This window comes from Camelina sativa, chromosome 15 (genome assembly GCF_030686135.1).
Source record: "Camelina sativa cultivar CO46 ecotype springtype chromosome 15, ASM3068613v1".
In the NCBI taxonomy this organism is placed as follows: domain Eukaryota; kingdom Viridiplantae; phylum Streptophyta; class Magnoliopsida; order Brassicales; family Brassicaceae; genus Camelina; species Camelina sativa.
In genome coordinates this window covers 28,994,021-29,020,438 of record NC_141894.1, presented here as the reverse complement: position 1 = coordinate 29,020,438, position 26,418 = coordinate 28,994,021, and the positions used below count along the sequence as shown (strand labels likewise).

The 26,418-nt window shown below is 40.6% G+C and overlaps 4 protein-coding genes and 1 pseudogene across 4 annotated transcripts; 3 read left to right on the top strand and 2 right to left on the bottom strand.

Annotated features, from left to right (window-relative positions):
- Window positions 1–593: 593 nt before the first annotated feature.
- LOC147927284 (uncharacterized) lies at window positions 594–3,289 on the bottom strand. The gene is made up of 2 exons (XM_087487381.1): window positions 3,203–3,289; window positions 594–2,792 (listed from the first exon to the last, which is right to left on the bottom strand). The coding sequence occupies exons 1-2, from the start codon at window positions 3,287–3,289 to the stop codon at window positions 594–596; spliced, it is 2,286 nt and encodes a 761-aa protein (XP_087343507.1).
- A 65-nt stretch (window positions 3,290–3,354) lies between these two features.
- LOC147927283 (uncharacterized) lies at window positions 3,355–4,371 on the bottom strand. The gene has a single exon (XM_087487380.1). The coding sequence runs from the start codon at window positions 4,369–4,371 to the stop codon at window positions 3,355–3,357; it is 1,017 nt and encodes a 338-aa protein (XP_087343506.1).
- A 3,464-nt stretch (window positions 4,372–7,835) lies between these two features.
- Window positions 7,836–9,225, top strand: LOC104747619 (uncharacterized). The gene has a single exon (XM_010469283.3). It carries the CDS (start codon window positions 8,080–8,082, stop codon window positions 8,980–8,982), a length of 903 nt encoding a protein of 300 aa, XP_010467585.1. The 5' UTR covers window positions 7,836–8,079; the 3' UTR covers window positions 8,983–9,225.
- Window positions 9,226–12,324: 3,099 nt separating this feature from the next.
- LOC104747618 (thaumatin-like protein 1 pseudogene) lies at window positions 12,325–13,302 on the top strand (annotated as a pseudogene).
- Window positions 13,303–22,637: 9,335 nt separating this feature from the next.
- Window positions 22,638–23,608, top strand: LOC104747616 (rhodanese-like domain-containing protein 17). Its single transcript, XM_010469281.3, has 4 exons — window positions 22,638–22,867; window positions 22,954–23,104; window positions 23,205–23,258; window positions 23,381–23,608. The coding sequence occupies exons 1-4, from the start codon at window positions 22,704–22,706 to the stop codon at window positions 23,483–23,485; spliced, it is 474 nt and encodes a 157-aa protein (XP_010467583.1). The 5' UTR covers window positions 22,638–22,703; the 3' UTR covers window positions 23,486–23,608.
- The last annotated feature ends 2,810 nt before the right edge of the window (window positions 23,609–26,418 follow it).

Here is a 26,418-nt window from a genome sequence, read left to right as displayed (position 1 = left end):
TTATATTTGGGTTATCCTCAACAGTGAGACGTCCCACCCGGAACCGTTTCTCCTTTTTTTTTTTTTTTTTTTTTCTTTTTGGTCTGCTTTTGCAGGGTGCAGCTATTAGATTTTGGGGGCGAGAAGCGTTGGATTCGCGTATTAAAGCTCGGCTTATTCCCTACCTTGGGACCGAAGAGATTGCGCGCTGGTGGCGGCTTATTTTGCTTGTCGACCTTAGTTTATTTGCGAGCAATGGTTGAGGCTCGGCTTACGACTTACACTTCGCGTGGAGTGTAATTTATTATTATTTTGCGTTAGTCGGATCAACTGGCCAAATTGCCGACCTTCTTTAGATATATATTTTCTTTGTTTTGGTTGTTGCTTGTATGGTATTTGTCGATTTTTGCAAGACAATACGCTTAATAAAAAGGAACGCAGAGATTTATCAAAGAAAATTGCATTCATAAGTAGTGGCTGCACCTTTTCAGGTTGCCTACGTACCTCTTTTTTTTTTAACAAAGGAGGATCAAGCCGATCTTAGTTCAAATTACATAGATATTGAATACTCCTAGATGGAAATAGAGATATAGTATATGTAATATAGGTATTCCTTAATAGAAATAGCGCTTAAGGTTGCCAGCATTCCAGGATCGCGGGATTGCCTCGCCGGACATAGTAATTAGCTCGTAGACTCCGGGGCGGACGACCTTGGACACTTGGTATGGCCCTTCCCATTTTGCGCCCAGTTTACCAGCGTTGAGCTCGGCGGTATTTTCGAATACCTTGCGTAAAACGAGGTCTCCCTCGCTGAAAGATCGCAGGTTGACCTTTTTATTATAGTGACGGGCTGCCGCCTGTTGGTAATTCTGAATCCGGAGCAAGGCACGATCTCGTAGTTCTTCGATCTCGTTGAGGCTGTCATAGAGCATTTCGTCGTTTAGCTCAGCGTTCTTGACTAGCATGGTCTGGCGTAAACTGCCGACGCTTACTTCGGCTGGTGCCATTGCTTCCAGGCCGTAAGCTAGTGGGAATGGCGTTTGTCCTGATGCTCTTCGTGGGGTTGTTCGGTGAGACCATAATACGCCATCTAGCTCGTCGGCCCAGAGGTCTTTCTTATCTTCGAGCCGCTTCTTTAAGCCATTTAAGATCGTCTTGTTGGTCGCCTCTGCCTGACCGTTCCCTTGAGGGTACCTCGGGGTTGACTTACTGAGCCAGATACGCCAACTCGCACAGAAATCGTCGAATTTCTTGGATATAAACTGCGATCCGTTATCGGTTACGATTTCGTAAGGTAACCCGTGTCGGCATATTATGTTTTTCCACACAAAATTCTGGACCTCATTTGCTTGGATTTTCTTATAGGAATCAGCCTCAACCCACTTGGTGAAGTAGTCAGTCAATATAAGAAGAAACTTTTTGCCGTGCGACGCGGGTAATGGTCCAACGATATCCATTGCCCATCTCATTATTGGGTACGGCGCTGTTGTTGTATAGAGTAATTCTGCCGGGGCGTGTATATCGGACGCATGTCTCTGACACTTTTCGCACTTCATGGCAAACTGTTCACAGTCACTGACCATAGTTGGCCAGTATATTCCGTGTTTTTTTATTTTTAGTGCTAGGGCGTATCCGCCAAAATGGTTTCCTCCGGCTCCTTCATGCGTTTCCTGCATTACTCGTCGGGCTTCTTCTGCCGAGATGCAATGTAGTAATACGCCGGCCGCGCTCCAACGGTAAAGGCGTCCCTCGACTATAACGTACTGTGCCGCTTTCTTTTTAAGGCGTCGGGATTGCCATTTATCCGCCGGGACCACTCCTTCGTTGATATACTGAAGTATTTCTTGGCGCCAATCAGCGGGCTCAGCGGTGGGCTCGGCTTCATGGTTAGGTTGTGTCTCATCGTCAAGATCGGCGAGTCCCACCGGGTCGGCAGATATGATGTTAACCTGAGCCCCAGCGTCGATGCTACTTACCGAAATACTCTCGACTGGGATTACCTGACGTAGGTCAGGGTCTGAGGTTGACGCTAGGACGGCCAGAGCATCTGCGGGAGCATTGGCGCTTCGCGGTATTTTGTCGATCACGAAGTGGTCGAATTCTTGTGCAAGCTCCTTGACAATTTTCAAGTACGCGTCCATGCGGCTGCATTTGGTGCCGTACTCGCCATTGTATTGGTTGGCGACGAGCTGGGAATCACAGTAGGCGTGAAGCCTTTTTACGCCGACCCCTGCTGCAAGTCGCATTCCGGCAAGTAAGGCTTTATATTCCGATTCATTGTTTGTGGCGGTGAAATTGAGGCGGAATGATTGCTCAACAACCTCTCCGGTGGGGGATGTCAGACGAATCCCGATTCCTGAGCCGTGCTGCGACGAGGCCCCGTCGACGTATAAATACCAGTTTTCCTCGTTTGAAGTAGGCGAGGTGAAATGTTGAGGCAGTTCGACAATGAAATCTGCCAATACCTGAGATTTCATACATGTTCGGCCAAGGTATTCGATGTCATACTCACTTAGCTCGACTGCCCACTTTGCCATGCGACCTGATTGTCCCGGGCTGTGAAGAATTTGCCGCAGAGGTTGGTTCGAGACCGCGATTGTATGCGACTGGAAGTAGGGTCTGAGCTTCCGGGCTGAGATGACTACGGCGTATGCTATTTTTTCCAGGTTCGGATAACGCAGCTCGGCCCCGTCGAGGGCTTTACTGACATAAAAGATAGGCTTTTGTTCGCCTCGGTCGTCTCTGACTAGTATTCCGCTAACTGCCGACCCCGAAACGGCGATATACAGGTAAAGCTTTTCTCCTTCCTTGGGCTTTGAAAGTATGGGAGGGGTGGTCAAATAGGTTTTTCACTCGACGAACGCCTGCTCGCATTCGGCAGTCCACTCGTACTCCTTGTTGGTCGATCGCAGCAATTGGTAGAACGGCAAGCTTTTGTCGGTTGACCGCGAAATAAATCGGTTTAAGGCTGCTATTCTACCGGTCAGGCGTTGGACTTCGCGTTTGTTTCGCGGCGAGGGCATGCCGAGTATGGCTTTTATCTGCTTCGGGTTTGCCTCTATTCCTCTTTTTGTGACGATGTAACCTAGAAATTCTCCCGATGTCACGCCGAATGAGCACTTTGCCGGGTTGAGTTTCACGATGTAACCTAGAAACACTTTCGCAGATGCTCGACATGATCATTGGCGCTCGCGGATTTGACTAACATGTCGTCAATGTATACCTCCATAGTTATCCTTAGTTGGTCAGCAAACATCTTATTGACGAGACGTTGATAGGTGGCGCCTGCGTTCTTCAGGCCGAACGGCATTACTTTGTAGCACAACGTGCCTTGATCAGTGATAAAAGCGGTTTTTTCGCGGTCATCGGTGTGCATCAGGATTTGGTTATACCCTGAGAAGGCGTCCATGAAGGAAAGCAATGCGTTGCCTGCGGGTAGCTATCCTTGGGGCAGGCTTTATTGAGATCCGTGAAGTCGATGCAGACTCTATTCTTTCCATTTTTCTTTTTAACTACCACCGGGTTTGCTAGCCACTCGGGATACTTAACCTCCATGATGGACCCGGCAGCTAACAACTTTTTGACCTCGTCATTTACCGCTTTGAATCGTTCGGGTCCAAGCTTCCGCCGCTTCTGCTTGACGGGTTTATAAGTGGGGTCGACGTTAAGTTCATGACTTGTGACATCCATGCTGATTCCAACCATGTCGTCGAAAGACCAGGCGAAGGTGGAAGCGTTGTCCTTTAAGAACTGGATCAGGTCAGCTCTTATTGTCGGGTCGAGGTCAGCGCCAATCCCAACGCACCGCTTTGGGTCATTCTCGTCGATATTGATTTCGTCAATCAGGTGGTGACTCGGAATTTCCTCGGGGCTGGGTGCTGGCGGCTCGTCCGGCATTTGCTGTGATTGGTATAAATCAGCGGCCTTCCGCAACTTGCACTCGATTACAAAACAGTTTTTGGCATTCGCTTGATTGCCCTTGATCGTGAATATCTGGCCGGACAGGGGGAATTTGACACACTGATGATAAGTGGATTGGACGGCCTGCATGTCGTGAATCCAAGGGGATCCGAGGATGATGTTATAAACAGCCGGCTTATCGACCACCACGAATTTGTGCCATGAAGGTATGCCTGACACGTAGATTGGCAATTTGATTGTGCCGGACATCATCATGTAATTTCCATCAAACCCGGTGAGTGGCCTGATCGATGGTTTGATTTCTCTATTATTGACTTCCATTTTGTCGAGGACGTCCCGGAAGATAACGTTGACGGAACTGCCTGTGTCGACCATGATCCTTGTCACTTCGCTCTCACCAACGTGTAATTCGATGACAAGAGGGTCATTGTGTGGGAAGTTAACTCCAATCAAGTCGTCCGCTGTGAACATGATCGGAGGCACGAAGGGTGGGATTTTAACTGGCCATACCGCGGCCGTGCCGGCTCTTACATAATCGCGGATTGATCATACGGAATCCCTGCATGCTGTCAGGCCCCCCATTATCATGCTGACATGGCGGCGGGGTGGCCATTGGGCTGCCGTAGGGTCGGCGTAGAGGGTGTAAGTGCCGAACTCTGTTGGGAATTTAACACATTGATGGTACGTGGAAACCACGGCCTTCATTTTATGCAGCCAAGGCGTCCCAAGGATGGCATTGTACGCACTTGGTCGGTCGATGACTGCGAAATCGAAGAGGTGGACCGTACCGCCGACTCGCATTGGGAACATGACCGTTCCTAGAGCGGTGAGGGAGCATCCATCAAAACCAGTCAAGGTTTGTACTTCGGGCATGGTCAAACTTAGGTCGACCTTTATCTGCGGGAGTGCCCTTATGAAGATGACGTTAACGGAACTTCCCGTATCGGCCAACACATCCGGGACTGGGCAATCGCCGATGTTTACTTCAACAACAATAGGTCCAGTGGGCGAAGTTCGATGCTCAGCGGTGTCCTCTTCTGCTCTCTCGACGTCGTGGACGGGTTATACGGCACGAGGCCAGTTAGGGTCGTACGGTAGACTTCCTCTTATGACATTAATTCTACGACGGGCTGGAGGTGGTGGCGCGTCAGCCGGTTGGTTTTCTTATCCGCCTACCTGGTTGCCAGCTGCGGGCTGGTTATTCGGTGCTGGTCCATTGTTGAAATGGTTGTTTGGACCTCGTCCTTTATGCCAATGACGTCCTCGACCTCGCCCTCGCGGGGCATTACTCTTGTACTGGCGCAATTCCACTTTGACCTCGCCGTTGAGGTATTTACCCAGCAGTACGTTTTGTAAGTGTCTGCAGGACTGTGTGGAGTGTCCAGTGTATTCGTGTAACTCGCAATACAAGTTTTGGTCAGGCTCTTCTCTTGCCCCATTTGGCAGGGTCGTCGGTATTATAGCTGACGAGCTTACTGCCGGGGTTGGCTGAGCGTCATTAACGAGGTACGTTGCGCCGCGCTTCTTGCTGTCCGCGAGGTATTCTTTGTCAAGGTGTTGGCGAGGTTCATGGTATATCTCCTTTGCCTTGCCGGTCGACGTTTGGACTCTAGTAGAAGCGCGTTTTTTGTCGTAGATGACTTTTTCTTCTTCCATTTCAATGTGAACTCCTGCGCGATGGAGGGCATCCTGGAAGGTAGGGAATCTGTTCAATTTGAGGTCTTCACGGAACTTGCACTCGTACCACAGAGCCTTCTGAAGAGCGGCAAGTGAAACGCTGTGAGGTGCTTTCACCTGCGTGGCGATTTTCTTAAACCTATCCATGAATTTCCGCAATGGTTCATGCTCTCCCTGCTCGATATTATGAAGGTCGGCAATTGTCGCCGTGGGGACGGCCAAAATCGAGTATTGCTTTAAAAAGGTTAGGGAGAGTGTACGGAAACTATCGATTGAGTCAGGCGGTAAAGAAGAGAACCAGCCGAGGGCGTCACCGCTCAGGTTTTCGATGAATAACTGGCATTTTCCTGCGTCGAGCTCTTCCGGAGAAAATTCGCAATGATGGATTGCAATCTCGAAGGATGTCAAATGGTGAGTTGGGTCCGAATCCCCTCTATATGGAGGTAGGTGCTTTATTTTGCAATCGGGACGAACGACGACCTGTCGAATTCGTGCGGTGAATGGAGTCTTCTGGGATTGCTCCAACATATGGTCTACATCAGGTGCCGCACTGGTTGCCTGGTGGAACTTGCTTGTGACATCTTTCATTTGACTTTTAAGTTCGGCCAATTCTCCTATCTGGTTCTGGTCGGCATTGTTGGGATCGGCTCTGTTAGTGCCGTCCGGGTGTTCGGCATTTTCTTGTAGCTTTGCGCAGACGCTAGAGAGAGTGGCGAATCGTTCCTCTGTCTTTCTGTCCTGGGCGTCGATCTTTTCCAGGATGCTTCTCATTAGTGCTCCTATGTCAAGGGCGCTGGTGCCTTCTCCGATTGAGCCGTTCGGCGTTATCGGGGGCGGGTCGGCGGTATTGGAAGCTCCTCTTGGGCCTGCTGGATGCGGTCCGGCGTGTCCGCCACATATCCGTCGCTGCCAGTCGTTTCTCTTTCTGCCATTGCTCTGTCGATGTTGGACTTTCTTCAAAAGCTTCCCTTGTTTGGTTCCCTGGATGCGCACCAAATGTTGAATTAGTATAGCTACTAACTCGGGGGTAATATAAAAGAAGGGCGAAACAAAGGACTTTATTAAGATAGTCAAAGATCGTCGAATTACAATGCAACCGTTGTAAGCCGTTCGGCGAATTACAGAGAACTGTATTCTCAAAATGACTAACTGAACTATAGCTTAGAATCGGATTTACTCCTGACTCTTGCCCGATGTTACTTGAAGCCTTCTGCAAACTGCTCCCTCGGTACTTATAGCTGATGGGACGCTTCACCTCTCTGCCTCGGGATCGCTGTGGGATTGTCCTCAGGTAAAGTCGGTGATCGTTCTTATTCGGGCCGTCACTCATTGTGCTGTCCGTCCTAATTGGGCCTTCCAAGAGCTTTGTCGGCCCGACATGTGGGTTTTAGTCGTCCTGCCTTCCTGGATTTTGGGGTGATTGTTTCGATAGTGGGCCTGTAGGAAAGCCTGTTAAGGCTGGGTAAAACCCATATCCAACAGTCAAGAAGCATTGCACCTACTGTTTTTGACTAACACACAAAGAGATAAACTGCCCAGGTTTGGTGAAGGAAACAGAATTGAGAACCAAACAAGCTGCTACCAACCCCCCCCCCCCCTATACTCCAAAGCCAATACAATACAACTACAAAGAAAATTAACCGAAGGAGACACACATTCTATTAACAGTGTTTTTGTGATTAAACTGCAATTGCAAAGTAGGATTCAGTATAAGAGTTAAATTAACAAATTTTTTGAGAATTAATGTAAAAAACTGTTTTTAAATTTTGTTCTCACTAATATTTGTATATAGGCAGGGCCGGCCCGGAGAGGAAGCAACCCAAGTGAATGCTTAGGGTCCCAAATTTTGTTTTCTTTAATAATTAAGGCATTTTTTAAAAAAGTTTTATCTAAGTAAGTCTATCGAAAAATATTTAAATTTATAGAAAATAAATAGATTTTTGCTTAAAAAATCAGATTTTAGTTAGAATTTGGGTCAAAATTTTCTACTTTTTGTGTGAATCTATTAAAAAGAGGTCTATAATTTTTTTTCTTTAATGTAATGGGTACCAAAAAAAATTGTTGCGAAGCCTCTAAACCGAATTGTGCGTAGGACACCAAATAATACCTGACCGACACTGTATATAGATTTTATAGTACAGAAAGTTAGATATATGCAAGAAAAGAAATGTTTTAGAGATGTTTTAGTTTTCTACCTTTTAAAATGGTGTGAAAACCTACCATATAAATATGCTCAGTTCTTTATAAATCCTTAAATAAACAGGCCCAATTCATAAGCTAAAACATGGGGCTGATCCAAAATGCGCACGCACGTGTAACAACCGGCCGATAGATAAGGGAGCTGACGTGGCGAATTAAATGTCAAAATCAGAAATTAAGAGTTAACTAGATCTCGCAATTTAGGGTTTTCAGTTTTACCTTTTTGGTTTGTTTCCTTTCTTTGTACGATCAAAACGGCTTCGAGTTTCTTTTTTCTTTAATTACCTTTTTTTCTCTGATCTAATGGCGATGGAAGATCAATCGGCGGCGAGATTTACCGGAAAAGTTAATTGGTTCAGCGATGGTAAAGGATACGGTTTCATCACTCCCGATGATGGCGTCGAAGAGCTTTTTGTTCACCAATCCTCAATCGTCTCCGATGGTTTCCGTAGCTTGACTATTGGTGAATCGGTAGAGTACACGATCACGCTAGGAGGCGATGGGAAGACTAAGGCCATTGATGTAACTGCTCCAGGCGGCGGTTCTCTTAACAAGAAAGAGAATAATTCCCGTGGAAGCGGCGGTAGTTGTTTTAATTGCGGTGAGATTGGTCATATGGCTAAGGATTGTAGCGGTGGTAGTGGTGGGAAAAGCTTTGGAGGTGGTGGTGTTCGTAGATCTGGCGGCGGCGAAGGTGAATGTTACAAATGTGGTGATGTAGGACACTTTGCTAGGGATTGTACTAGGCAGAGCGGTGGTGGGAACTTTGGAGGCGGCGGTGGCGGTGGCGGTCCGTGTTATACTTGCGGAGAGGTTGGTCATTTGGCGAAGGATTGTCGTGGTGGTTCCGGTGGAAATAGGTATGGAGGTGGTGGTCGTGGATCTGGCAGTGATGAATGCTACTTGTGTGGTGGTGTTGGACATTTCGCAAGGGACTGTAGGCAAAACGTTGGAGGTGGCGGCGGCGGTGGTGGGAACACTTGCTATACCTGTGGCGGAGTTGGCCATATTGCCAGAGTTTGCACTAGCAAGAGACCTTCTGGTGGTGCTAGTGGTGGTTGTTACGAATGTGGAGAATCTGGCCATATGGCTCGTGACTGTGATCGGAGAGGAAGCGCAAGCGGCGGTGGTGGTGGTGGCAGTGGCAAGTGCTTCAATTGTGGCAAGGAAGGTCACTTTGCAAGGGAATGTTCTTTGGTTGCTTAAAAGCAAAGAAGAGAGTAATGTTCATATACCTCTTTGTTTTCTATTAATCTCTACTACCTAATGCTCCTTTTTTGGTGTAATGACTATAGTGTGATTGCTAGAGTCGTTTAGGATGGTTTCTTTTGGCGTTTTTTTTTTCTTACCTCTCTATATTGCTCTTATGACTGGTATTTGCAAACCTATTCACTGCTTTTGTTGATCCTATAAGTTTGAGATTTGGATGATATGTGTGTGATTCGATTAGTTGCAGTGTCTTGTCTTTCTTTACAATGTGTGTGATGTGATGACATAAAGATCTAATCTTAGTCTGTGACTGTAATCTGTTTTGGTCACTTCTGTATACCATGATTGCTAAAACTGGACTGATCTCTTTGTACTATTGTGGGCAAATTTGATATTCAGTCTCGGTAGATCTTGTTTTAGGAGAATCTTGTAGTGCTTGTTGCATTTGTGATGATTCTTCCCGATTTAGCATTGGAATCACACGTCTGCTGTTATATCAATATTGATCGTCCTACCTAGATTGAAAGAATCTATAACTGAAGTATGAATTTAGATTGATATATAGCAATAAATAAACATACGAGTCATAACAATAACATACCTAGCCCTGGGCATTCGGTTCTTCGGTTTGGTTCGGTTCTTAGGTTTTTCGGTTCTTCGGTTCCATCCTCTTAGGATCCATCAGAGAACCGAAATGTTTTCGGTTCGGTTCGGTTAGACACGAGTTCGGTTTGGTTCGGATACAACAAAAGAATACCTATAAATAACCGAATTAATTTCGGTTCGGTTATATTTGGATAAAATTATCCAAATAACCGAAAAAACCGAAAATAACCAAAAAATTTACAAAGTTCAAGTGACCACATCCATACTACAACCCTTGAAAAACAACAAAAGACAATCGCCAAACACATAATATAGTGTTTACGAAGTTCCAAATCCATCAAAATCTAACCATGGATTGGAAATCATCAAAAAACATAGAGGTAAGAGTCTTAAAACTTAAACGAGTACATTCTACAAGCTTTTCCAAGTACATAAATATGCTTGTAGGTTGTACTGATTGTTGATGCTCCTTTAACATGCTTATAGGCCAAACTCTACGAAAGATACAAAGATGAGGAGTTAAGAATCAACACAATAAACAATAATTTGATATAGAATTCTAGAAGAAAGAATGTACCTTTTTGAAGCCGATCTTGTAACTCGATGTCTGCTAGTAAATCAGAATTAGTGACCACCACCTTGTCATTCAAATGAATCTCACACTTAAGCCATTGTTCAGTGCACATAAGAACTTCTAAGGTATTGTGAGTAAGACAACTCCGGTAAGGGTCTAGAATACGGCCACTAGTGCTAAAAGCACTCTCTGAGGCAACAGATGAAACTTGCATAGCAAGTACATCTCTAGCTATTTCAGAGAGAATGGGAAACTTTGGAGTATTGAGCCTCCACCAGCCAAGCACATCATACTCTGTTCCCAACATCAGATTTGGACTTTCAACAGATTCCTTTAGATAAAGCTCCAACTCACTGCTAGCATCATTAACTCCTTTCTGCTGCACCATCTCATTATACACAGAGTCCATTCTTTCATAACCGTGGATCACATCGGGAAACTCTAAATCATCCCTTTCACTTTCTTGTGCACTGTGACTACAAGACTGAGCTTGAGACTGAGAAGTTGATGTCCCTGGAGTGTGAGCAGATGATTCATCAATCTCTCCATGGCTATATCCCTCAAACAATCTTTTCATCAAAGACAACACTGATGCATGCATCTCTTTAGCATCTGCACTTCCCTTACCATATATCTGATCAAAGCAAAGCTGCGGAAACTGCATTTTCTTGGTTGGATCTAAGACAGCTGCAACAATCAGAATCATGTTGATGTTCTTCATACCTTCCCAGTACTTATCAAATTTAGCTTTCATAGCTTCTGCCTTTGTCTGCAACTCCAAATCTCGACTATTACTAAGTCTGATCAAGTTCTTCTCTATGGTAAATATCTCAGCATAACACTTATGAGAACTCAAAGAAGTAGATGCAGAAACGACCAATGTTGAGTGATAAAAGATGTGAAGAAACTGCACCATTCTATCTATCGCATCCCAGTCAGTTGTGGTGACAGGTCCAACCCTTTGATTTCCCTCTTTATCCACTATTTCGAGAAAATAGTCGTTGTACAACTTGTCTTCTGCCTCCATCCTATCAAATGCTTTTCTGTACTTGAGAGCTCTTGTTAACATCAAATAAGTTGAGTTCCACCTTGTTTTGCAATCCAAAGACAAGCTACCTCGTGTCACATTCTTATCAACCTCAACCCTTTGCTCAAAAGAAATCATTCTGTTAGTAGATGATCTCACATATTGGACACCATTTCTGATAGCAACCACACTCCTCTGCACTTCATGCAACCCCTCTTTGACAATCAAATTAATGATATGAGCTGCACACCTCATATGCAACAACTCGCCACCTAGAACCAAAGCTTCATTCCCCATGTCCTGAAATCTCTCTGCGAATCTTCTTAAAGCTGATGTGTTGGCCGTTGCATTGTCCACTGTTATGGTGAACACCTTCTCAATACCCCAATCGGCCATACAGTTCAATAAAATGGTACAAATGCTTGATCCTTTGTGGTCAAGGATGTTCTTAAACCCAATGATAAGCTTCCTTAATCTCCAAGATGCATCAATGAAGTGAGCTGTAATCACCATATAGCTTGCTCTTGTTGTAGGAGCAGTCCAGATGTCAGTGGTCAAAGAAACCCTCTGCTTAGTCTTCTGAAATACATTCTTCATTAAAGCTTTTCTGGTGACATACATTTGCACAATATCCCTGGTAGTTGTTCGTCTTGAATGAGGTTTGGTCCAGTTCTGAATACTACTAAATAACCGAACGGATCTCAGTCGGACTACCCATGGATATTCGGTTCTCTGGATCCGGTTTTTATGCCCAGGGCTAAACATACCCAAAGACAAGCTTCAATTGTCGTTGACCCAACCCCAACACCTCCCATACAATTAACCTACACAATCAAAAAGTGAAACTGAAACATAACTTTTTTCCTGAACAAACAAAAGAGACCTTTTTCTTCCTCTAAACCTTATCTAAATTTCTAGTTTTTAATTTAGCAAGATCATCAACAAATAGCATGAAAACGAAAATGTAAAATTGTAAGAAAGGGAAATTAAATAAAAACTATATTCGCAGTTTCTATTATTTGTTTTAATGCTGGAATAAAGGAAATAATCAATGAACCTGCAATGTGCCGCCGACTCATCATATAGTAGTACAAATATATCCAATATATTTTTATGGAACTTTCCATTACACAAATCCCCAAATTCTCTTATGTATATAATCTCCAACTTCTCCTTAGATCTTACAATACAAACATCTCACCGGAACAATGGGTTTGGCTAAAGTCTCTTCCTTTCTCCTTGTGATCCTGTTTCTCATCAATGCTGGTTCCTCCACCACTTTCACCATCGTTAACCAGTGCAACTACACCGTCTGGCCGGGACTTCTCTCTGGCGTCGGCACCGCTCCATTACCTACCACCGGTTTCCAACTCAGCTCTTCCGAGTCACGACTCATCTCCATACCCGCCGCTTGGTCCGGCCGCATATGGGGACGCACACTCTGCAACCAAAACGAAACCACTGGGAGATTCACTTGCGTCACCGGCGACTGCGCCTCGTCCCAAATCGAGTGTTCCGGCGCCGGAGCAATCCCTCCAGCTACGTTAGCCGAATTCACACTCAACGGCGCCGATAATCTCGATTTCTACGACGTCAGCCTCGTGGACGGTTACAACTTACCAATGACAATCGTCCCTAACAACGGAGCCATCGGAGTCGGTAAGTGCAACGCCGCAGGCTGCGCGGCGGATCTCAACGGTGTGTGTCCGGAGCAGCTTAAGGTAACGGTTGAAGCAGTTGGAACGACAGGTGTGGCGTGCAAGAGCGCTTGTGAGGCGTTTGGAACGCCGGAGTTTTGCTGTAGCGGCGCGTTTGGAACGCCGGACACGTGTAAGCCTAGCGAGTACGCTGTTTTTTTTAAGAATGCTTGTCCGACGGCTTATAGTTACGCTTACGACGACGGTACAAGCACCTTTACTTGCTCCGGTGCTGATTACGTCATCACTTTTTGTCCTTCACCTTCTTCAATTTAATATTTTTGTTATTAAATTTCCGAAATAAGGAAATTAAATCGGAAGTGAATTTCGTCCTCACTTTTTGAATTTTCAAATAAGGAAGTGAATTTTTTTACTATGTTAATCTTAGGGAAATTGGTGTTTGTTTTATTTTTCGTGTGATTTACATTAAATTCAAAGTTGATATTATTTCTTTCGGTTGTTTCTGAATAATTTACGAATATTATGCAACGGGTTTGTTTTTTAATAATCAATTAACAAAAAGGCTTTAATTAACACACTGTTGTAAATTAGAGGATTTAGGGAACGAAATCTCTTGTCTTATTAATGATCAAACTCGAGGTTACAACATATATATAGAGTCCCATAAGAGACTAAGTACAAACCGACATAACTAAGGACATGGCCGAATGGTCCTTAGTACAATGGGCCGTAACTATAGAGCTAATAGACGGGCCGGTCAGATAGAGTCCACTAAGTGTTTTACAACACTCCCCCTTGGACGAGATGACCGTGCCTATGCTTGGATGGGATCGCTGCAATGTGCTTAGGGGATGCTGCCTCATTAAAACCTTACCAGGAAAACCCATTGGGACAAAACCTTGGTGAAGGAAAAAGAGTACAGCACACATTGCTCCCCCTGTTCCAAACATCACTCTAAGTCCTTGAGTCTCCGCATTCCAATCTGGTGCGTGAGCTTCTTGAATGTTGTTGTCGGTAATGCCTTGGTGAAGAGATCGGCTGAGTTGTCGCATGACTGAACTTGCACCACTTGAACTTCTCCGGCCTTTTGTAGAAGAACTTCGGCAAGATGTGCTTCGTCCGATCTCCCTTGATGTAACCTTCCTTGAGTTGTGCGATGCAGGCTGTATTGTCTTCATATAGTGCTGTTGGCTCCTTATCATCAATATTGACCAAACACACTAAAATTTCTTTGCTATAACCTGCATTAACAAAACCAACTAAAACATCTTTGTTATAGTTAGTATAATATAAACCCAAAATTAAATGTTCCTTGTAGGCAACGTAATTAATACTTAATTTCACTCTAGTGCCTTTGGGTCTAGCAAGAACTAAATCTTGCAAGGAGGTTCACGGCAAAACTTATTTCTGGTCTAGTGTGGCTAGCCAAGAACATTAACCCTCCTATAGCACTGAGGTATGGCATATTAGGACCAATAACTTCTTTATTGTCCTTCTTAGGAGCAAATGGTTCTTTTATCCACTTCTACACTTCTCACAACCATTGGGCTAGTCAATGAGTGAGCTTGCTCCATATTAAATCTCTTGAGTACCTTTTCTGTATATGCCATTTGATGCACAAGGATTTTATGTACTCAAGTTGTAACCCCAAACAGAATTTTGTCTTGCCTAGGTCTTTTATTTAGAATTCTCTCTTGAGATATTCTACTGTTTGGGCGATTTCCCAGAGGTTCTTAGGATATTCAAATTATCCTCATATACTGCTATGATTACAAATCCTTTGTTTGCAAACTTCCTTTATAAATACATGGACTGATGGGATCATTTTATAGCCCTCTTTGGCTTGGTACTTACTGAATCTATTGTACCACATACACCCATTTTGTTTCAGTCCAGTAAGGGATTTGTCTAGCCTTATGCAGTATTGTTCTCGAGAACTACTCTTATCTTTGAGTTCTATACCCTCTGGTAATCTCATTTTATTATCCAGTGGACTATATAAGTATGTGGTTACAACATCCATTAACCACAAATTTCAACCAGACTTTTAGATATCTAATAAGTCGTTGCATCCATCACAGGGGAGCATGTCTCCTCATAATCTTTGCCAGGTTTTTTGAGAGAATCCTTGTGCTACAAGCCGTGCTTTGTATCTCACAATTTCATTTCTCTTTCTCACAAAGACCCATCTGTGTCCAACTGGCTTTAATTTCAGGTGTTATCCTTAAGGTCGGACCAAACACACTACTCTTCTTGTAAGAGTTAAGCTCCACGTCAATAGCTTCTTTCTTTGCTTTGAGTGCACTCTAATATAGACGTGGGCTCTAGATCCTCATTTGTCTCAAGTGCTACCTTGTATAATATTTCTTTTAATGTCGACATCTTTGTGGTTCCATTATCTTCCAGACATGATATAGTTTATTGAGATCTCATTATTATTAATACCTTTAGGTCCTTGAGGTTTAGCGTCCCAAACCTCATTTTTGGTACCTTAGGTCTTGCCATGGCTATGTCTGTATTTTCTGTAATTCCCTTAACCTCGGTCTGATATGCACCTCTTTTTACTTTTCCGAGGAATCTTATCTTTGGAACCTTTCTGTAGCAACTTGATTATTGTGTTCCTTGTGAACATCAATACGTACTGGTGCATTGCAAGCTGGTATGTACGATTTTATTACTCTCTTTGGGTCAAATGGAATCTGGCAATTTATTAGCTAGCTTTGAAGATGTATAATCTTCTGAACTTCTGCATCACATGCTATAGTTCGAGGATCTTGCCAATTTAAGGATGTTTGATTCCATATTAATTCTTTGACCAGCTTGCTAGTCTCTCTCCACCTAACATAGGGAATTCAGATTCTGTAAACTTACAGTCCGCGTATCTGGCCACAAATAAATCACATGTGGTTGGCTCAAGATACTTTATAATGGTGGGAGACTCATATCCAACGTATATTCCCATTCTTCTTTGAGATCCCATCTTAATGGATGCAATATAAACGGCACACCCAAATATTGTTTTAGATGGGATATGTCTGGCTAATGACCCGTTGGGAATATCTATTCTCACTAGATGGCCTGATGCGTACAAGTTCTGATGCATGTAAGACCGTGTGTCCCCAAGTCGACACAGAAAGCTTCTCACGCATTAACAATGGTCGAGCTATTAATTGTATTTGTTTAATGAAGGATTCAGCTAATCAGCTAATCCGTTTTGTGTATGAACATGTACCACAGGATGTTCCACACTCACCCCCATGGACATACAGAAATCATTAAACGCTTGGGATGTGAAGTCTTAAGTGGAAAGTCCGGAAAATGTGCTCTTAATCGAATGATTTGAGCTAAGAGCCTAGCAAATGCTAAGGTTTCTCGTGGATAACAAGCATACGTGGGACCATCTGGTTGATGCATCTATCATCACCATGAAATATCGGAATGTCCCACTAGGTGGGTGTATTGGCCCACATATGTCACCTTGTATCCTTTCCAGAAAAATTTCTTTGCTGACTTTTACTTGTGATGGTCTTATAATAAGTTTCCCTTGTGCACATGCTACACAAGTGAGATTTTAGGGAAAACTTTTCTTTCTTTGAGGATGTGCTCTTTCGAACTCTTATCTAGTTTACGCATCATGTTCGAACCCGGCTGGCCAAGCCGGTCATGCCATAAAGTGAATTATTCGTTGAACATTTTCTTTCTTTGCTTTGCCAAGTTAGCTTCTATCATGTTAATCTTAGCATGGTATAAACCAGAGGCTAGTGCAGGTATAGTCTCTAGGATCTTCTTTTGTCCTTTCACATTTTCTGTAATGTAGAGGAACTCTTTAGATCCTTCACCCTTGGTTTCAATATGATAACCATTTGATCTTATATCTTTAAAGCTCAATAAGCTTCTCTTAGAGCTGGGTGAGTATAAAGCATCACATAACTCAATGTGTGTGCCGTGAGGCAACAGAATGTGAGCCTGGCCGTAGCCTTCACATAAAATTGCTATACCCGCAATTGTACTAACATTGGCACCTTTTATTATATGTCCTTGGCCATTTCTATAAATAGGACAATAATTTTATGTTTTAAACTTGCAAATATATAATGAAGGAAATAGTAATTCAATCAAATTCAAAGCATAGAAACTAAGTTAATACACCACATGAGTTTAAATATTTTTCTTTAGGCAATTACAAATCTCATAATCCAATTTAGTCATCATTCTCATGGTTGAAATTTCCTTCACCATCGAGATGAACCAGGTTAGATTTCTGGATTTATTTTCTTTATTTCAAATTCTCTTAGTAGAGATCAACAAGGTGCTTTAGGAGTTCTGCATGTCTTTATCTAATGGTTTTCTATACCATAATTATTATTACAAGTGGACTTGGTCTTATGTTGCGGGTTTAGATAACCCGCGGCCTCTATACCAACCAAGGCCGAAGCCTAATCGGTTTCTATGGCCTTGACCACCATAATTATTTCCTTGGTAAGTCCACACGACCTGGACCAACATGTCCGCGGCCTCCTCGGCTAGCCTGGCCTACTCGACGACCACGTCCTCTGCCACCACGGCCGCGGCCGTAGTGTCTTTCTCTGTGGACGTAGTTGGTCTCATTAGGCTCTTTAGGCTCATGAGGATTTTTTTCTTTGTAATGTTAACCTTGTGAGCTTCATTGCACTTTTTCATTTATAATTGCTCATTGTTTTGCTCAGCAAGCAGTAAACAAGAGATGAGGTCTGCATAGGTCTTAAACCCCTTAGTGTGATAAGCCGAGAATGTCTTCTCTAGCAAATCCTTAGTAATCTCAGTACCACACCACCTTAGGATAGAGACAATCTTAAAAGCTCTGAGTTATACTCATCCAAGGATTTGAAGTCCTGGATCCTTAGGGTTTTCTAATCGAATTGAGCCTTTGGTAGGAGCACCATCTGTTGGTGTCCATATTTGTTTTTCAACTCTGTCCAAAGGTCAATAGGATTTTCTATGGTGAGGTACTGATTCTTGAGACTCTCAACAAGGTGTGCATATGCATAATCACCTTATATATATTTTTCTAAGTGCAATCATTATCATCCTTAATACACTCACATAGGTCCTTTGATTTTTTAGGTTAATACAGAACATGCACCCGATTATATCATGTGGTTTTTAAGACCAAACCATGTAATTAATTTGGATCATGCCATGTGGTATTTAAGACCAAACCATGGAACTGTTTTTAGTCTAGGCTATGCGGTATTTGAGACCGAACCATGCCACAAATATTAATTCAGGTCATGCGGTATTTGAGACCGAACCATGCCTTAGGCCATGCGGTATTTAAGACCGAAACATGCCTTGCCTTACTCATATTTTCGTGGCTTATATTTATGCATGCAAGGACAACAAAATCAAATAGATAATGCATGCAACAATTTCCTTATTTCTAGATAGGATTTCCTTTTCTATGTTTTCCTATTCAGTCTAGGATTTAGTAATTATTTTCTTAAGAGTTTTAGATAATTACCATAATTAATTAGGAACTTATCCTAACCAATATTTTAATTTCCGATTTTATGTTTTAATTTATAGAAACTTAACAAAGTTTTTATTTTAATCGGATATACTCTTAGAATATTAAAGTAAATTTTACTTAAAGTTTAGGATAATGATTCAAGGTTTTGGAAATTATCCTAATTGATCCTAGACAAGTTCATGCTCGAGTTCTATGGCTTTCATGGCCGAAAATTACAGGAAAGCTATGCTAAAGTTTTAGCTTAAGGAATCCTAAGATTAATTCATGCAGCCGATTTTTAAACAACCTATACATGGTCCGATTTTAATTGCTATGCATGAATGATCCAAGTTTTAATTTCCTAGAACAATCTGTTTTAATTTGATCCTTATGAATCTAAATTAGTTCTAGGTTCTTATGCAACAATCAATCAAGCAATCAAACCAAATTAAACTTGATATCTTTTGGTGCAATTTAACAAGCAATCTATCAATCCTATGCGAATCAGTTTTTAAGTTTTACAGGATTATAGATCTTAAGTTTGTTTGTTGTTTACTTGGATATTTTAGGGTTCTTATAGCTTTAGTTCCAGATTCGATTATATGGTTCTAAGAGAGTTTTGATCTTGTTTACCTTTCACCAATTAGGGTCTGACTGGATATGATCTGGGAGCTAAAGACCTCAGATTTACCTTTGATTTCTGATCATGAACCTCGGACCACGTACTGCTCTCGTCCGGATCACGTACTGCTCTCGTCCGGATCACGTACTGCTCTCGTCCGGATCACGTACTGCTCTCGTCCGGATCACGTACTGCTCTCGTCCGGATCTTCGTACCGCTCTCGGACCGTTCTCGGATGCTTCCCGGAACCGCGAACAGATTCTCTCGATCAGCTTCTCGCGAACTCACCCCCGAACCGCGAACCAACGAACCTCGATCGGGTTTTGAATAGAACTTGATCACGAGCTAAGTATGCTCGTGAATCAACAAGAGATCTCCGAGACAAAGAAGATGAGTCTCGAAGAAGGAAGAAGATCAAAGGCGGTTTTAGGGTTTTGTGGGCGGCGGCTTTAGGGTTTTGTGGTTAGGGTTTTCTCAGCTGGCCTTAGAGGCTATCGTGCTGATAACGTGTTGTAAATTAGAGGATTTAGGGAACGAAATCTCTTGTCTTATTAATGATCAAACTCGAGGTTACAACATATATATAGAGTCTCATAAGAGACTAAGTACAAACCGACATAACTAAGGACATGGCCGAATGGGCCTTAGTACAATGGACCGTAACTATAGAGCTAATAGACGGGCCGGTCAGATAGAGTCCACTAAGTGTTTTACAACACACACGAAATTTTCCATTATCTTTTTGAGTTAGCAATTTTATAAAAGGATATAAAAACTCAAAATGAGAACTATAAATCAACTAACCATAATACATTGCAACTCAAACTTTAACTTAAAAATATTTAATTCATGATTAGTAAATTGCAAATCATTTGCTACGTATGTTTTTAGAGTGAAGAAGCGTGCATCACCGAGTATGCAACCGATGGCAGTTAGCCTTTCCGACGCGTCCGGTACAGCATCAGTTACGTTATCATTGCGCGTTTTGGCTGTTGCGGTTTCTTGGGTGGGGGAGTGCACTTTGGTGATATCAATACGGCACCGACCTTTTCTTTTCTTTTTCTCGTTCGTTCTAGTACTTTTTTTTTTTCGATGTATTCATGTCCAAAAAGATAATGTAAGTTTAAGAGCAGAGAGAGCGAGGCACATACAAATGAGGATTTCTTTAGCCAAAACAAAAAGGGTCAAAGAACATGTTTATACATATGAGTATATATGACCATTAGAATTTAGAACTCAGAATTGTTGGTGTGGTGTGTTGTTATGTATGAAAAATTTATATCCAAGCTGATTCCGGAGAATACTCTTTTTTTTAGCTATCTCGATAGAATTGAGTCTTCTTTTGGACCATCAATTAATAGCGTGATCGAGCTTCTATCTGGGCCAGACTAATTAATGGGTCAGCATGTATAGTTTTTGATACCATGTTAAATTATATCATATTAAAATCAGACTTTACCGTGAGCTTTCAAATCAAAACCAATTGGCAATGAGTAAAGATGTCCTAATCCTTTATATATTACTTAAATATTTTCACATTTTTCCGATGTGAGATATTTTACACAAACACCCCATTAATTGTTATTGTTTATGAATTCATTATAAACTATTAAGAATTTAAACTTCAAGATTTGTATTTGATGATTTAGGTTTTGGAGTTTGGTTAAGGGTTTGGGGTATAGGGTTTAGGATTGAGATTTGAGATTTGGGGATAAGTTTTGGAAAATTAGATTTTCTTATAAGCATTAAAGCTTGGTTTTATGTATACATAAAAATGATTATGTTTTAGTTTTTTGGATTACGAATTAATTTTTAAAATTAAGAATTGAATGTTCAAGATTTAAACTTTAAAGTTTATGATTTAGGTTATGGAGTTTGGTGTTAAATTTTGATTTTCTTAAATAACGACTGATAGAAGACTTCCTGGCGACTTTTACCGATTACAATTTCACATCTTAATCGCTAAATTAGCGGTTATTTAACAACTACATGTTCTGCTATGCAATATAGTCATAAGCTAGTCACACATACCTTAAACCACTGTTGCAGAGAGGACCGAACTCAAGTTAAGCCCTGACGGGAAGAGGTTAGTGTTTAAAGTATGAAAACATAAAACTTTTTGATTTTTTTTGGAAAAATACTAAAGTGTGAAAGCTAACTGGGATGCTAAACTTTTTTTGGTTTAAGCACTTCACCGAGAATATTTGGTTGTTCTTGAAATAGTTATTATCACTGAGAATATTTGGTTGTTCTTGAAATAATTATTATCACTGAGAATATAAGTTATTATCATCAATGATGATATTTTTAGTATATTACTTGAACTACTGTACGTTTCGAAAACAAAATTAAAAGAGAGTATTTTTCAATTTTGTAAATTCGTACCTGAATGAAATCTACCAAAAAGAAAGAAGTCTTTATTAAGTACAATAACAATTAGTTTTTACTTACCTATCATTCTTAGGAGAGAAGACTAGGCCTTGGATGGATGTGCTTTTTTCAAATGGTTTTTGGTTTTAGATTTTCCAAAAATGAATTTTTTAACCATTCAAGATTTTATAAAAAGTGGTTTCCCTAAAAAAATAGGGAATCTAGATTCTTAAAGATTTTACTAATTTCTTAACAAAATCCAAAATCCCACTTCAATGGTTCCTCTAAGAAACAAATTTTTAGTTTTTAATTTGTTTTCAATTTTATTTTGCAAAATCCAAAAATCAAAAACAGAAATCTAAAATTTAAAACCTAAAATCTATAATCTAAAAACTACCTAAAATCTCTCAAACATTCATGGCCTAATGTTCACTAATCAACACTTAATAAAAACTTTAGGGGTAGTGAACTGAAATTAATGTCCACTAATCAAGAATTTTATGCAAGATCTTTCTTTTATTTGTGTGCAAAATATCTACAAGATCATCTCATACTAAGACAATGCTCTTGAATCCACATTTGTTTGAGAGACAAAATTAGCTAGTGTTTTCTTTGTACGATTTTAAAACATGAAAGAGTTTTTTTTAATTTTTTTCATTCACCAAATATGTTAAGATAGATACAAATATTGTAGGATATTGTTAATGAGATAGATGTAAATCTCATAGAGATAAGGTCTAGTCAACATATAAGGGTAGACAACCTAATGGAATAACATAAATTGATTAAACCAATTATCTTTCTTAAACTTACAAAATCTACAATTTCTTTGCATCATTATTTTGGAATATTAGTTATATATTTACAGCATAAAAATCTACATTATTGAGTTATTAATTATAAAAATAGTTTAAATAAAAATTTAAGAGACATTTGCAAAAATATCATTTTTCTTTATCTTTTTGCAAGTAAACAAGTAATTACTAAATATTATTTTTTGCATATATGCATATATATTGATTTTAAAATAAATTTATTTTCCCTTTCTTTGTCAATGAGATTCAATATATACGAGTGGTTTGGTCAACCAAATCCTAAAGAACATTGTTTATAAAAAAAATTCACAAAAGTGATCCGAGTCAAATAATCCCCATTTAAGGATTAAACAAAACAAAATGTAATACAACAGGTAATGAATCCAACGGCGGTATACACCTCTGCCGCCAAAAAGAAAACAGAGTACTAGAATCCAACGGCGGCTTTAATTGCACCTTGATTTAAACATGAATAAGATCATTTCTCCGAAACTGATTCTTGTACAAATTTAACTGATTCTTGTTCTATCTCTCCGAAACAATAAATCAGCAATTAAAATGGTTTCTTTACACGTTATAAGATCATTTCTTCTTCTTTTCATTGTTTCTATTCATCTTTGTCGCACGACTTCATCAAGCTCAGAACCAGAAGCTAATATTACTATCGATGTGAGCCAAGCCTATAAACTTATTCATTCTGGCTACACTTTTCTTGATGTCAGGTAAAAAAATTTAATCCGTTCAGATTCAGTCACGTCTCTATTGTTTGTTCGATATTTTTCTGAAGTGTGAGAGCTGTTTGAAACAGAACTGTTGAAGAATTTGAAAAAGGCCATGTTGATTCGGAGAAAGTCTTCAATGTTCCTTACTGGTTATATACTCCACAAGGTCAAGATATTAACCCTAATTTCTTGGAACATGTCTCATCTTTCTGCAACCAAACCGATCATCTCGTCGTGGTAATAAACCGAGTCTTGTCCTGATCATATGGAAGCATAATTTTTTACTCAATCCACTGGTTCTGGTACTTGAATCTGTTGTTTTGATCTTCTTTTGCAGGGTTGTAAATCTGGAGTTAGATCATTGTATGCTACCAAAGTTCTTGTTTCTTCCGTAAGTACCAAAATATTCAAGATCTTAACGTACCTTCTTGACCTTTTTTTTACTTGTGACGTGAATAAAAACAGAGGATCTAGGTCTCTCTATAAACGTTATTTCTTTGTATCATGTAACAGGGCTTCAAGACTGTAAAAAACATGGACGGTGGTTACATTGCTTGGGTCAATAAGAGATTTCCAGTTAAAGTGGAACACAAGGAACTCAAATACGATGAGCTCTGATTCAGATTATTCAAATCTAACCATGTTAATGTTATACTGTTTTAAAAAAAGAAGAAGTAAATGTGAATATGTATGTATTCACTTATTATCGCATTAAATAAAACACATAATATTTGGGTTTCAGATTTTTAGAGAGATGAGAAAATTGGCAGACCAGGCAATGAACCTCCAGATTCGACAATGTATGTATTCCCTGATATATATTGAGAAGAGTCATGAATGAGATAGCGAACGAGAGAAGTAATCCCCGGATCCACGGTTTGTTGCACCTTTAACGGAACAGTCCGCTCGGTCACGGTCCTGAGCCATTCTTTTTCCATTAGACCTTGTGTGATCTCTGACTTGAAAACCCCCGGTGCAATCGAGTTCACTCTGATCTTGTAAACACCTAACTCAAGAGCCATCATCCTTGTCATGGTGTCTACACCACCTTTAGAACAAGCGTACGCCACTCCACCAGGCACAATACCGCGGTGGAGTCCAGAGATTGATGAGATGCTTATCACCGAACCACCATGTTTAGCGTCGCGCATTGACATGCATACGTATTTGGAGACTAACCAAGTTCCGGTTAAGTTTGTCTTGAAGACTTTGTCCCACTCGTCTTCTGACAAATCCAAACTCGATTTGACATTGCCTCTAAACCCGGCATTGTTGATCAACGCATCGATCTTCCCAAAGATATCCCAAGCTTTCTTAACCGCTTTTTGAATGGTGGCTGCGTCAGATGAAACGTCTAGCTCAAGAGCTGCAGCTTGGATTCAGGTTGTATTGAAGCTGTTGATTTCAACGCAGAGAGATTCGAGACGGTCGACACGACGAGCTGCTGCGATAATCTTACAGCCAGCTTTGCTTAGATCAAGACATATCTCTCTTCCTATACCAGAGGAAGCTCCTGTCACAAGAACCACTTTATCTTTAAGTTCACACCATGGCTCCATTTGCTTTAACACCTGCGTTGATGAAGATGATAGCACAAATCAAAATTGAAAGATAAAAAGCCTATATAATAAATTTTGATATAATGAAAGATAACACAATGAGTTATAATAAGAGAAGAAGTATCTAAAAAAAAAAAAAAAGTTTTACAAAAAAAGAAAGAGAAGAAGTATCTCAGAGCATCATTACTCCAGTAACTTGAGAGGGTTACTCAAGGATTAATTAATTATATAATTAATACTAAAATAAGTAAAGTAACCCACTTAGAACTTAACTAAAATCATCCCTCCACTAGAGTAACCCAATGAAGGTTACTCTTCATTTAAATAAATTTTTTTTAAAATTTTTTGTTAATTAATTATCAAATTTTACTAATCTATCATGTATAAAAAAATATTTATATTACATTAAACAGAAAACAATAAAATTTTACAGAATTCGGAATATTAAACATATTTACAAAATTCGGAATATTAAACATAAGATACAAAATTAAAAATATTAATCATATTTTACAAAATTCGGAATAAGATTTATTGTTGGGTTGTACCAAATTTTTGCCAGATATGTTTAATCAAGTCTTTTTTCAAACGATCATGCATTTCTGTATCTTGAACGTCATTTCGATTGCCCATCATGTTATTTAGATTTGTTGCCATATCTGTAGAATACGCTAAATCGACATGAGAAGTTCTGCTTCCTTCTCCGTGATAGAACTCTGATGGTTCGTAGAAATTGTAGTCATGTCGTTCGTCTTCGACTATCATATTATGCAATATGATACATGCTCTCATTATTTTCCCTATTTTTCTTTTATCCCAAAAAAGTGCGGGATTCTTCACGATTGCAAATCGAGCTTGCAAGACTCCAAATGCACGCTCTACATCTTTCCGGCATGCTTCTTGATATTGAGCAAAAAGTTTTGCTTTTCGACCACGTGGAAGTGTAATGGATTGGATGAAAGTTGCCCATTTGGGATAGATACCGTCAGTGAGGTAGTAAGCCATTTTGTATTGCCGTCCATTGACAATGTATGTAACTCTCGGAGCTCGGCCCTCTAGGATATCATCAAACACCGGTGAGCGGTCCAAAACATTGATATCATTTAACGTACCTGGTGGTCCGAAAAATGCGTGCCAAATCCATAAATCTTGAGATGCCACAGCTTCTAGTACGATTGTCGGTTTTCCAGACCCACGTGAATATTGTCCTTTCCATGCAGTTGGACAATTCTTCCACTCCCAGTGCATACAATCTATACCTCCTAAATTTTTGGTGAATAAGTTTTTTGGACAAGTGTTAGTTTTACAGTAGTTGTGGAAGAAAGTTTTAGGAGGTATTCTACTTTATTATATAAGAAAGTTTAATTTTAAAGTGTAAGATTAAATGACTTATTTGTGGATTAATTGAAAATATATTTTTTTAGTTTTATGTTTAAAGTGTGAGTTATATGTATTTGATTAAATGTGTTTTATTGGTAGTTTAGTTAAAATTTTGGTGAACAAGTTTTTTGAACAGGTGTCAGTTTTATAGTTGCCATATGTCAAGCTGTGAAAGAATGGAGATGTCGAGATTCCCTTCGACTCGGCTGATTCAAAATCTCGCAGAATTGAACAGATAAGGGGGGAAGGGGTGGGGAAGAGAGAGATGCGAGGAAGAGGAGAAGTCGGAAGTCATAGATTCCGTCGGTTTTTATTCGAGAAGTCGACAAAATTATGTGGCCCATTAATGATTTACATATCAATTGGCTTAAACATGAGATAAAACATTATTAAAAAAAACAGAGAATTCAGAAGTGCCACGTGGCAGATAGATAGAGCTTATTAGAGGTGTAACCCTACTTTATTATATTAGATTGTCAGCTACACCAAGTAAATGTATTGCATGGTCACATATACCAACTATATGATGACATGTGCTCAACATCACGATCATTTTATTTCGGTATATTGTTTGTCAAAATTCGGCGTTGACCATGTTTGACCGGCGTTGAC

Coding starts and splice junctions, on each gene's coding strand:
- LOC147927284 (XM_087487381.1), bottom strand. CDS start 3,289: ATGCCGTTCGGCCTGAAGAACGCAGGCGCCACCTATCAACGTCTCGTC. Junction 2,793..3,202: donor AACTAAGGATAACTATGGAG/GTATACATTGAC, acceptor ATACTTTCAAAG/CCCAAGGAAGGAGAAAAGCT.
- LOC147927283 (XM_087487380.1), bottom strand. CDS start 4,371: ATGTTCACAGCGGACGACTTGATTGGAGTTAACTTCCCACACAATGAC.
- LOC104747619 (XM_010469283.3), top strand. CDS start 8,080: ATGGCGATGGAAGATCAATCGGCGGCGAGATTTACCGGAAAAGTTAAT.
- LOC104747616 (XM_010469281.3), top strand. CDS start 22,704: ATGGTTTCTTTACACGTTATAAGATCATTTCTTCTTCTTTTCATTGTT. Junction 22,868..22,953: donor TACACTTTTCTTGATGTCAG/GTAAAAAAATTT, acceptor TGTTTGAAACAG/AACTGTTGAAGAATTTGAAA. Junction 23,105..23,204: donor AAACCGATCATCTCGTCGTG/GTAATAAACCGA, acceptor CTTCTTTTGCAG/GGTTGTAAATCTGGAGTTAG.